This window comes from Engraulis encrasicolus, chromosome 13 (genome assembly GCF_034702125.1).
Source record: "Engraulis encrasicolus isolate BLACKSEA-1 chromosome 13, IST_EnEncr_1.0, whole genome shotgun sequence".
NCBI lineage: Eukaryota > Metazoa > Chordata > Actinopteri > Clupeiformes > Engraulidae > Engraulis > Engraulis encrasicolus.
Window position 1 is genome coordinate 18,926,177 of NC_085869.1, and position 12,384 is coordinate 18,938,560.

The 12,384-nt window shown below is 45.6% G+C and overlaps 1 protein-coding gene across 7 annotated transcripts in view; it reads right to left on the bottom strand.

Annotated features, from left to right (window-relative positions):
- Positions 1-12,384, bottom strand: part of osbpl6 (oxysterol binding protein-like 6) — an 82,637-nt gene that overhangs the window by 41,903 nt on the left and 28,350 nt on the right. For 4 of the 7 annotated variants that reach the window (XM_063213363.1, XM_063213366.1, XM_063213364.1 and 1 more), the window contains exons 3-6: positions 9,137-9,259; positions 8,722-8,820; positions 6,915-7,028; positions 3,584-3,760 (exon numbers count right to left, since the gene is read on the bottom strand). In XM_063213363.1, coding sequence (XP_063069433.1) covers positions 3,584-3,760; positions 6,915-7,028; positions 8,722-8,820; positions 9,137-9,259 — 513 coding nt within the window. The remainder of the gene's footprint in view (positions 1-3,583; positions 3,761-6,914; positions 7,029-8,721; positions 8,821-9,136; positions 9,260-12,384) is intronic. The other 3 variants (XM_063213368.1, XM_063213367.1, XM_063213365.1) reach the window with 1 other exon arrangement.

A 12,384-nucleotide genomic window follows, 5' to 3' on the forward strand; every position in this document is an offset into this window, starting at 1 on the left:
TGAAACCTATTGCAGTCCAGTCCAAATTACTTTTTTCTGAGCAGTGTTTTTATAAGAAACGGGGTGCGCACAGGTGCGCAGCAGCACCGGTGTAACATTTACCGCTGGTGCGCAGTATCGGTAAGAGCACAGGCTTTAAGCTGTCCAAAATCCCACATTTGAAAATAGTAAGGTCTGCTCTGCTGTTTCAGTAGAAAACACATACAACCACACTATGCCATTTGAGACAAGTGTCCTCCCATGAAGAGACACCCGAAATAGTCATGCAGCGATTATAGATATGTAATGCTCCTGTTTGTTTCACCCCTGTGAGGGGAGGAGTGGAAGGAACAGAGAGGAGTGGGAAAAGAAATAAACAAGGAGCTGGAGAGGGAAAATAGGGGTCATGTTGGCAGTGCTCTTCAGTTTCACGTCACTCTTAATTTATTTGTATTGTGCATGAACATGCATACAAACTAGCAACACATGCTACCAGGGCTCTAAATTAACTTCTTTCATTACCAACCAAAATGGCTTTAATCTTACTAGACTAGCCACAGCTGCCACACACACACTCATTAACCCTTTGAGGAGTAAGGAATTTCTAGAGGTTCTTCTAGAATTTTACTGGAACACTCTACAGCTCCTGTAGACATCTGTGTTAAAAATCTTGCAAAGACATTATGACATCATAATGAGAACTCAAAATTTGGGCAAAATTCTAATCACATATTTGTTATGGTACTCCTCAAAGGGCTAATGGGTCAAAGTGGCTAGTAAGTTGGTCTTTTCTACCAGTCGAACAGAAATTTCACCAGCGTTTGGCCGGTTGGCTGGTGTTCATTTAGAGCCCTGCATGCATGGGTGCCGCGAGGGGGGGAGGTGTTACAGATTCTAAGGGCCTGACAGCTCTGATAGGGCCCTGGAAGGATGCTAATAACATAATTTGTCAATTTGGGGCCCCAAAATTTGAATATTTCATGGGGCCCAACATTTCTATCAGCGCCCCTGCCTGCATGCTACCATTCACTCTCGTCACAAGAGATGACATGCTTAATTTCTCATCAGTCCTGAGAGAGGAATGACACAGAGACGGTGAGAGTCTGGCTGACAACAGCATGCATGTCTGTGTGCCTGTCTCTAATGGACCCTTTGATGAGTCCAAAATGAACCCATTAACAGTCTGCCAGAGGAGTGGGCGAATGCCTCCCCTGAGGACCTCCAGCCAGGGCTGGATTAAGATGGCCTGGGGCCCCTAGGCAGCAGGCTACTGTGGGGCCTCTACAGCAGACAAATTTCACGACAGAATAACTGCAAAGGCAGTGTCATAATTACAAGTTAGGAATTAAGGAGATGACTGCTTACTGTTCAGAGGAGTATTAGTAAGATTTTAAAACTATACTTGACACGACAGATGTTTTTCTTCAATATCACATCTCTGCAATTTTTGACTTAAGGCCAATCAGGGGCTCCCACCCACTAGGCTTCAGCCATATCTAGCCTGTGCATTAATACATCCCTGCCTCCAGCCACAGCGCCAGGGCTGGATTAGCGCGCAGACTAGATATGGCTGCAGCCTAGGGCCCCCCACCTGCCAGGGGGCCCCACAGTCGGCTAGATATAGCTGCAGCCTATGGCCCCCCACCTGCCAGGGGGCCCCTGATCAGCCAAAAGTGAAAAATTGGGAAAAGACGCAATATTGAAAAATGCATCGGTTGTGTTGAGTGCAGTTGACACATGTTGATGTGTTATCCTTAATTCCTAGCTCGCAATATTACATTGCATCATATTACATTTCATTTGGCAGATGCTTTTTTTAAACCAAAGCGACTTACAGTTGAGGACATAGCCAACATCACTAGCAGATACGACGTGCACAAAGTGTACAAAGTGTAATAATTTCACTATGTAAAGTTGTTTCGAAATTTGCCTTCTGGGGGGTGCATAGCAATCTGTAGCCTAGGGCCACAGGCCATCTTAATCCAGCCCTGCACAGCGCCTGTCTGCCTGCCTGCCTGCCTGCCTGCCTGGTTGAGTGGGTGACTGCCTCACAGAGAGACAGTTCAAACAAGCCAGGACAGCCCATTCTTCATATTGCATTAATTAATTAATTAATTCATTCATTCATTTGTTCATTCAGTCATTCATTCATTCATTCATTAACTCATTCATTTGTTTGCTCATTCACTTTGTCCACACCACTCAGAGCTAACAGGATTGGTCTAACGTCCGCTCTGCAAGTGTTACTGCTGCACAGAGACATTTCAAACAGGCTATGACCCACGCTGCATTCCTTTTACATTACATTACATTACATTACATTACATTACATTACATTACACTTGGCTGACACTTTTTTTTAATCCAAAGTGACTTACAGTTATTTTACAGGCTATTGGTAGCAGTCTCTGGAGCAATTGGGGGTTAAGTGTCTTGCTCAAGGGCTGCTCAGGCATGGTGGAGGAGGTGCAGGGAGGGGTAGGGGTGGGATTCAAACATGCAATCCTTTGATCGAAGAGAAGACACTGGAGCAGCACAGATGGGATGCTTTTCTTTTTAATTCAAGTGCACAACGTGTTAGGGACTAACGTTTAGATGGAAAGCCATCTTCATCAGAGTCCATGCAATCCTTTGATCTTATTGTAAGACTGCCTCCCTATCCACTAGGCCACGGCTGCCCCATTCATTCCTTCATTCACACACAGCCCCATCCCCCCCCCCCCCCCCCCCCCCCCCCCCCCCAGCCCCCCCGCGCCGTCCACAGCATTCACAGAGTTAACCGCATTGAACACGGCTCTGCACAAAGGACTGAAAGCAAGTAGTGGTTTCCAGGAAGGCAAGAGCACTCATCATAGCGATGTGACCTCATTTCCTGAGCATCTGAGGGGTGACGAGGCCCCACAGCAACAAAGGCACCACGCTGTTCAAGACGGCAGGTTTCAATTCAACTTCTCAATGCACACTCTGGACTGGACATTCCATTAACATAATCCTCCTTGCTGTAAATGCATTCAATTTAAATGGGATCCAACCGTACTTCTACTTCAAACGTGGCTACATTTATTTGGTAGAGTTAACATTAATGTGCATAATTGTCTGTAAATTGATTGAGTGGGAAGCTGCAAATGTATGTATTGCATTCTGTCCTAGATTGTACTAGATGAAGAAAAATCCAGAGACCCAATTTGACCTTGTAAACGCGAAGTCTGCATAGAATCTGTGTGTCAGTATACAGAGTAGGTAGTGTACTCTATGTACTGCATGCTTAAGTGTGTACCTTTGGCATATGTGTGTGTATGAACTGAAATTGTGCTATATAAATACATTTTGATTGACTGATTGATTGATTGATTGATTGATTGATTGATTGATTGATTGATTGACTGATTGATTGATTGATTGATTGATTGATGCATATGTGTTACTGTATGTATGTCGTCATGCATGTATGTATGTAGTATGCACAGTATGTACTCTACAATTACAGTGTGTGTGTGTGTGTGTGTGTGTGTGTGTGTGTGTGTGTGTGTGTGTGTGTGTGTGTGTGTGTGTGTGTGTGTGTGTGTGTTTGTGTGTGTGTGTGTACATGTGCACCACTACCTACTTTGACTTCGAGGACGGGTGGTGTGGCGGGCTGGGGGGAGTCGAGGGGTGGCGCGGCAGGTGGGGGGAAGGTGCGGATGCTGGCGTCGCGAGGGGAGCGCACAATCTCATTCTGGCGGTACAGCCGGTGGTGGCGTAACTTGGACACCCAGGCATCAAACACTTCCTGGGACTTGACCTGCAGGGAGAAGAAGGTTTGTTTCAGTCAGATGATCCCATGGCCTCTCACTGCAGATGGGGTCGCCAGCCTATTCACTATTTGCTGAAAATACAACTACATCATAACAACATTGCTATGACAGTATTGAGAGCCTTAACACTGTGTGAGATTTTTAGTTGTTTATTTCCAGAATTTATGCTACCCATTCAATAATGTTACCTTTTTCATAAATACTTATCGCCACCATCAAATTCTAAGTATTCATTATGACTGGGAAAAATACATTTACAATACACTCTCACTCTCTCTCTCTCTCTCTCTCTCTCTCTCTCTCTCTCTCTCTCTCTCTCTCTCTGCCCTTTATTTGTGATATGTTTCTTGTGCAGTGGTCTTCCAGGCTATCAGCTGTGTGTGGCTCATTAACATTTTTAGTAGCAGACATCAGGTGGTGCAACCACAGCTAATGGCACTGCTGCATTAATTAAATAAAATCATTAATATGTATTACCAATTAATGTACACTTTTTTAGACAATCCAGTAAAAATAACTAAAAAAGTAATTAAATTCATAAAATAGTGCCATTAGCTGTGATGCTGAAACATGCCAGTGGCCCACGTACATAGCCTTGTGTGTGTGTGTGTGTGTGTGTGTGTGTGTGTGTGTGTGTGTGTGTGTGTGTGTGTGTGTGTGTGTGTGTGTGTGTGTGTGTGTGTGTGTGTGTGTGTGTGTGTGTGTGTGTGTGTGTGTGTGTGTGTGTGTGTGTGAAATGTGAATGAGATGTTCTTCAGAAAGACCTTCTTGGCCTCTGCAAAAGCACATTTGTAAGTGACTATATGTGATTTTTATGTGTATATTAGGGTGCATCAGTTGCCCCCTATGAAAAGATATGGCCTCGGCCCTATAGTAAAAATTTTCTACACCCAGTAAAAACACACTGTGTAAAATATTTTGAAATTTGGATGAAGTCTACCGGGGCCACCAGCCCCATGAAAATAGAAAATAATGGTGATAGTCAAAATCTTGGATAGAAACAGGGCTGGACTGGCCATCTGGCATGGCGGACATTTCCCGGTGAGCCCCGCGCCCACGAGGGTGCGGGGCCCACCGGTGAGTCAGTTCTCCGGCACTAATAATAATGAGGGGGCCCCCTTAAATCCGAAAGTGCCCGGGCCCTATTTATCGCCCAGTCCAGCCCTGAATAGAAATGGACATTTTGCTGTATAAAGCTACCCAATAAAAACATAATGCCTCAGCTGTGTGATAAAAAAAATTCTATGCACAGTAAAATCACTGTTTTGAAATTTAGATTAATTCTACTGGGTCCACTAGGCCCATGAAAATACAAAACAATGGTGATAGTGATGGGCAACCTGGATTCCAAAGTCCAGTGCCACATATTCCAAATATAGCCAATATAATGAACCAGCTGACCCACTGCCAGTATCAAGCAAGAGATTGCGAAGTTGTATGACTTTTGTGTGCTTCACCTGTGGGCCTAGGATTGTACAGGTAGCTGTTAATACCTGGTGGAACATCTGTACTAAAGCTGTGAATGCCCCTTGGAATGACTTGTGTTTTTTCAAGAAATCCCTGCAGTAGTTCAATAGAGTACATACAATACAACTGTATGTGATGTTGGAAAGAGTGGCTTGGTCATGGGTGAGCGGTTAGGGCGTCAGACTTGCATCCCAGAGGTTGCCGGTTCGACTCCCGACCCGCCAGGTTGGTGGGGGGAGTAATCAACCAGTGCTCTCCCCCATCCTCCTCCATGACTGAGGTACCCTGAGCATGGTACCGTCCCACCGCACTGCTCCCCATGGGGCGCCACTGAGGGCTGCCCCCTTGCACGGGTGAGGCATAAATGCAATTTCGCTGTGTGCAGTGTTCACTTGTGTGCTGTGGAGTGCTGTGTCACAATGACAATGGGAGTTGGAGTTTCCCAATGGGCTTTCACTTTCGCTTTCACGCTTTCAAGTGGCTTCTAGGTATGTCATGGGTATCACCAGGTCCAGAGTCCATTGCCAAGGGGCTCTCATGTAAGTTATGGTACTCATCTGATGTAGTAAAGTGAAATACTACCACAGGCGATGGGACAAAGAAGTAATGGCACTCTTCAATACAGCTGTATTGACTGCCTTGTAGCCTAGGCATTCCAAGGAACATTCACAGCTTTAGTACAGATGCCCCTCCATGAATTGTAGGCCCACAGGTGAAACACACAAATATAACAGTCATGCAGCTTTGCAATATCTTGCTTGATACTAGCACTAGTAGATACTAGTGGTCCAAGGCAGCAAGGAATTGATATTGTGTTGCAAAAGAGCAAATTTGCCTAAATATAGCAGTTTGACCATCAGTCTGTCCTGAGACTGAAGTCTGTGTAAGTGGATCGACTGAATACACAACCTGCTTAGATTATTCCTTCTGTTTGTGCTCCCAATACAGGTGATTTCACTAATTACTGTACCTCATCAACCTGGCTTAAGTAGTAATTAGGCTCAGCTGGTTCATTATATTGGCTGGGGCAAATGTGTCCCGCGGTTTGTCCACCTCTGTTTTAAGACAATGGCAAACCTAGATTCAAAAGCTACAATCCAGTGCCACAGATTTCAAATTACCTGGTTTTACCTGTCCAATTGCCCTAACTGGAAAGATAAAACTAGGTATGTCATTTGGAATATGTGGCACTGGACTTCAGCTTTGGAATCGAGGTTGCCCATCACCATCACCATTATTTTGTATTTTCATGGGTCTGGTGGACCCGGTAGAATTCATCTAAATTTCAACATATTTTACACAGAGTGATTTTACTGTGCATAGAACATTTTTATCACACAGCTGAGACAATATGTTTTTTATTGGGTAGCTTTATGCAGCAAAATGTCCATTTTTATTCCAAGATTCTGACTATCACCATTATTTTCTATTTTCATGGGGCTGGTGGCCCCGGTAGACTTCATCCAAATTTCAAAATATTTTACACAGTGTGTTTTTACTGGGTGTAGAACATTTTTACTATAGGGGTAAGGCAATATCTTTTCATAGGGGGCATCTGATGCACCTTAGTGTATATGTGTGTGTGTGTGTGTGTGTGTGTGTGTGTGTGTGTGTGTGTGTGTGTGTGTGTGTGTGTGTGTGTGTGTGTGTGTGTGTCCTGTCCCAACCCCTTACCTTCAGATGGTAGATGTGCTCCTCCGTGTCCAGGTCGATGCGTCGAGCTCTCTTCTTAATGGACATCACTGACAGCCCCACGTCAATACTGCCATGCAGTTTGCCTTTCTGGATCTACAGAACAGAGGAGGGCGGCCATGTTTAACAATAGACAGGGCTGGATTGGCCATCTGGCATAACGGGCATTTCTCGGTGGGCCCTGCACCCTCGTGGGCCCATATTTTCAGAAATGTTATGTTTACATTTTTTTCTTAACACTTCTAACATTTCACACGAGGGTGTGGAACCCACCAGTGAGTCAGTTCTGTGCCGCTAATTATGAGGGGGCCCTTTAAGCTAAAAGTGCCGGGCCCTATTTCTTCCCCAGGCCAGCCCTGAGAGCACAACCACAATAAGAGAGCAGTTGTGTTACCAAAAGCCGAGCTTGTGTACAATTAGCTGACTCATCGATCGAGCTGGAAGTGAGCAATATTCTCGCGTCACAGCCAGGCAGCAAGGCGACAGACGGGGCCCTCAGGAAAATGTACAATTATTCACGTGCAACGCAACACAACGGTGACACCACCAATGCCTCCTCCGGGGAGCTCCTCAGACTCATATTTTAACGCCAGACAAACACAAGGACGTTTCAAAGCATTAATGAGCGTTGGCAGCGCTGACTAAATCACCCGCTCCCTCCCTGCGGCTAAGACGCTATCAGTGAAACCCTCAGTCAGGGAAGCTGACATGGGGGCACAAAGTGGTGTGTTGTCCCGGGCCCAGAGAGATAAGGGGCCCCCAGAATTGGGTCTTCATTACATTGCCTGTATTGGGTCAGGGGCCCATTTAGTTGATCTTGTCCCGGGCCTGGCCCAAAGCTGTCAGCGGCCCTGCGCCTCAGCCATTCGTACAATCACTCCTCTTTTCTTGCAGTCTGAGCGATCTGCATTTCCAAAGCTGGCTAAGTAGGAATCTGTCCAGAACCGTGCGGCGGTGTCACACTGCATCACTGCTGAGATGAGGCTACTTATGTGAGTATATGAGGCATTCTTGCAGATACACTGTGTGTGTGTGTGTGTGTGTGTGTGTGTGTGTGTGTGTGTGTGTGTGTGTGTGTGTGTGTGTGTGTGTGTGTGTGTGTGTGTGTGTGTGTGTGTGTGTGTGTGTGTGTGTGTGTGTGTGTGTGTGTGTGTGTTTTCTTCCTACAGAGCAAAGAGCCAGCTTTGATGCCTTGCTCTGACCCTCTTTGGTTTGTTTTTTGCTGAGTCATGGTGGCTGAGAGGAGAGGAGATGAAGTGGAGAGGAGGAGGAGAACGGGAGAGGAGAGGAGAAGAGAGGAGAGGAGAGTAGGAGGAAGAGGAGAACAGGAGAGGCGGGTAGAGAAGAAGAAGAGAGGAGAGGAGAGTGGAGGGAAGGAGATGAGAGGAAAGGAGAGGAGAGGAGAGGAGAGCAGAGCAGAGAGAAGGAGAGGAGTATGAAGGACAGGAGAGGAGAGGAGAGGAGAGGAGATGAGAGGAGGAGAAGAGAGGAGGAGGGAGAGGAGAGGCGAGGAAGAGGAAAAGGAGAGGAGAGGAGAGGAGAGGAGAGGAGAGGAGAGGAGAGGAGAGGAGAGGAGGGGAGAGCAGAGCAGAGAGAAGGAGAGGAGTATGAAGGACGGGAGAGGAGAGGAGAGGAGAGGAGAGGAGAGGAGAGGAGAGGAGAGGAGAGGAGAGGAGAGGAGGAGAAGAGAGGAGGAGGGAGAGGAGAGGCGAGGAAGAGGAAAAGGAGAGGAGAGGAGAGGAGAGGAGAGGAGAGGCTGCCAGAGTGATGGTTAATGAGGAGCACTCACCAGAGCCCTGGCCCCTTCTCTCTGTGCAAGAGAGGCATTACTTACATCTATGGGGGACTTGGAGTATTTCAGGATGCCATTGTCCAGAACGAAAAAACGCTGTGGGGAAAAAAAAACAGAACGTGAATGATGAGACAGAGAGAAGGGTAGGGCACAAGAACACTATGGTGCAGAAAATTATATTTCGTCTCAGATTACAGTTAATGAACATTACCATATAGATGTATGACGTGCATTATGTCTAAAAGTTGAATAAATTCGTTACGTTTCTTTTGTTTCAGACAGTGAGAGTGAGACTCTCGAAACATGTCAGGTAATAGATAAAACTTTTATATATCTGAAACAAAATATACTTTAAGAATTGAACATGAACATACTATGTCATGATTCAAGTGCCTCTATAGCCAGACTTTACCTTGTGCCAGCCTTTCAGCGGCCATTTTCTCTTCTTCAGCATGAAGCCCTCGTGCTTGTCGGGCCGCTGGACGTTCGTCTGCCCGATTTTCAGTCCTTCAATTATTTCCCAGCTGTCTGCTTCCTAACACGAGAGAAGACAAGAAGCTCATTGTAGTCATTTCTGTTGGGAGTTTATTGATTGTGCTATAGCCTACAGAGAAAATAAAAGAAGTTGCAAACTGAGACATCTGAACAAAATCCAATGTTTGTTCTGGATTCTTTCCATTCAGGTCCCTTCCCTCATTCAATAGCTGACTTTATTGATTTAAAAGTACTTTTGCACAATTTCTAGTCTGCACGGCAAGATGGGGTGAAGTTAAATCGGTTTGTGGGTTCAGAGGAATAATTTAACTTCCACCTTTAGTACTGCGATATCTAATTTAAGTGCAGTGGTAACACTATAATAAGGGATGCGTAAAAAGCATTATAAAGACTTAGAAAATAATTAACTAATGATAAACAAAACATTGAAAAATTCCAAACATTTGTTAATGTTTTGTTCATCACTACTAAATTATTTACTAAGTCCTTATAATGCTTTGTATGCATTTATGCAAATGGCCAATGCAGCTAGTGTGCAAACCCCATTTGGTTGTTGACCTCTCCTGAATGTTACAGCAGGATGTTACCCATTTTAGCCTGGCCCGACATATACGCTAGATTCGGGCTCTTGAGATTTGAGTTTAAAAAAATAACAAAAAAATTTGGGCATTTTAGAGCTGAATGAACACACTCTAGTGCAAAATGAGGGTCCTAGCTTATAAATGCAACATATTTCATATGTTTAAGTGCTTAGGAGGATGAGATATTTAGGTTTTAACACGCAGAGGGCACTTTTCCCAAAAAGGGCTCAGGCTAAAATGGGTTAATGGACATATGATGGCCCTACAGTAGATATTAGGGGCAGATTCTGCACGATATTGTGAAGGAATTAAGTGTGCTACTACTAATAGATTGGAGTGCTGGTTTCAAAACCTGTGTTCAGACCAGACAGCCCAAAACCACTGGAAAGCAAACACTGAGAAAAACCCCATCATATCAGTTTTCTGTTTTGCTATAAGATTTCCATGGCCGTGTCCTCCTGCTGTGGCCAAACGGTAGGGCACACGGCTGCCATGCGGTTGACCCGGGTTCGATTCCCGGCACGGGTCCTTTGCCGGCCCTTCTCTGTCTCTCTCTCTCATAAATAAAGTCAAAAAGACACAAAAAAAAACCTTTAAAAAAAAAAACGTCCATGGCCGTGTCCTCCTGCTGTGTAAGTTCAGCTCCACCCCAAAATGTTTTAATGGCCGCTCTGCTTGTCCTGTGCTGTGCCCCTTTGTTCTTTAATCAATTACATGTGGGCTTCTATTGGGATCTCTCCCTTCAGAGAGAGAGTATCTTTAATCAATTACATGTGGGCTTCTATTGGGATCTCTCCCTTCAGAGAGAGAGTATCTTTAATCAATTACATGTGGGCTTCTATTGTGATCTCTCCCTTCAGAGAGAGAGTATCTTTAATCAATTACATGTGGGCTTCTATTGTGATCTCTCCCTTCAGAGAGAGAGTATCTTTAATCAATTACATGTGGGCTTCTATTGTGATCTCTCCCTTCAGAGAGAGAGTATCTTTAATCAATTACATGTGGGCTTCTATTGTGATCTCTCCCTTCAGAGAGAGAGTATCTTTAATCAATTACATGTGGGCTTCTATTGGGATCTCTCCCTTCAGATGCTGTGCTGTGATGGAGAACGGGGGCGGGTGGACGAGAACGCAACAGAGAGGGGGGGAGCGGCGTGGGGAGGACACTCAGGCGAGCCCTGGAATGCTGATGATCCTGTGAGAGAGAGAGTCAGGAAGGCAAGGGGAGCTCACACAGCTGAGGAGCCCTGACACAGCTCTTTCCCACAGCTAGCTCCCCCCTGCCACTGCCACTCTTACACAACCATCAGCAACACGGAAGAGGACTTTTAAACGCCTCACACACGCACGCACGCACGCACACACAGACACAGGGCAAGCACACACACTGGTAGGCGCGCACGCACATGCACGCACGCGCACGCGCACGCACACACACAGGGCAAGCATGCACATGCACACGCAAACGCACACGCACACGCACACACACACACACCAACCTCTGCTAATGAGAGTCATTCTACGCATACTAAACACAAAGCCTAAAAATAGAAATACTCACTCTCCGTCAAGTCATTTTTTAAAAAAGTTTTTATAATCCTGACAAATATGTTTCCTTCTTGCCTTCTTCTCAGTTGACGAGGCCATTATGCCACACTCCTGTTACCATAAAATACACCTCAGTAAGGCATTTTTTTAATGACCAACGACGAGAGCAAGCAAATATTAAAACCCAAGATTTATATCTCCCAAGACAATGCAAACGGTTTCCAGCACAGCACCACACATCCGGGCCGTACAACACTACCACCACAGCACAGCACAGCACAGTACAGCAGCTTTTCAAATACTGCTTATCCGACAATAAAAACAACTGCAGGCAGGGCGCACTACACTACACTTGTGCAACTTGCTGGACCAATACAGGCGAGCGTAATGGAGAGTAATTCAGTCCGGTGACTGAAGAAGAGGATAAATCAATACGGGCGTTTCGCAGGGCTATGACCGATCGCTCCCTCTGCGGCCATCCATCTCCGACATATGCTGTCATCACAATAAAGGAGGCAGCGGCCAGATAACGGCGCTTTCTTCCCCATGACAACCGTCAGCTTCTCATGAGGAGAGCATGCATCAGTGGTTGCCTGTCTAGCAGGAAGTAAATCAACTGCGATCAATTTCACTGTTCTGCTATTTAGTTTTAGTTAGGCGTATTTACCGGGGGCCATGTACAACATGCATTTATCACTTATGAAGAGAGAGGAAGACATACTCTACTACTGCAGGCCTATTCAATTGCCGGCCCGAGGGCCACGTGCAGCCCAGACGCAGCCCGCATGCGGCCCAATTGGCGGCCAGCCCGAGGGCTGCATGCTGCCCAGACGATTGCTTGTCATTTTCATTACAATACCAGTACCACTTCATACAAGTTTGTCAAATATAATGTGGACAAAAGATGAAATGTGGGGGTTGTTGGAAATGAAATGAAAACAACAGATGCATTATACTAATAATAAACAATGTACTGTTGTAATGTCCAAAAGAAAGCATGTACTGTATGGGTGATGATGGTTAGGTTGATCCTTTTT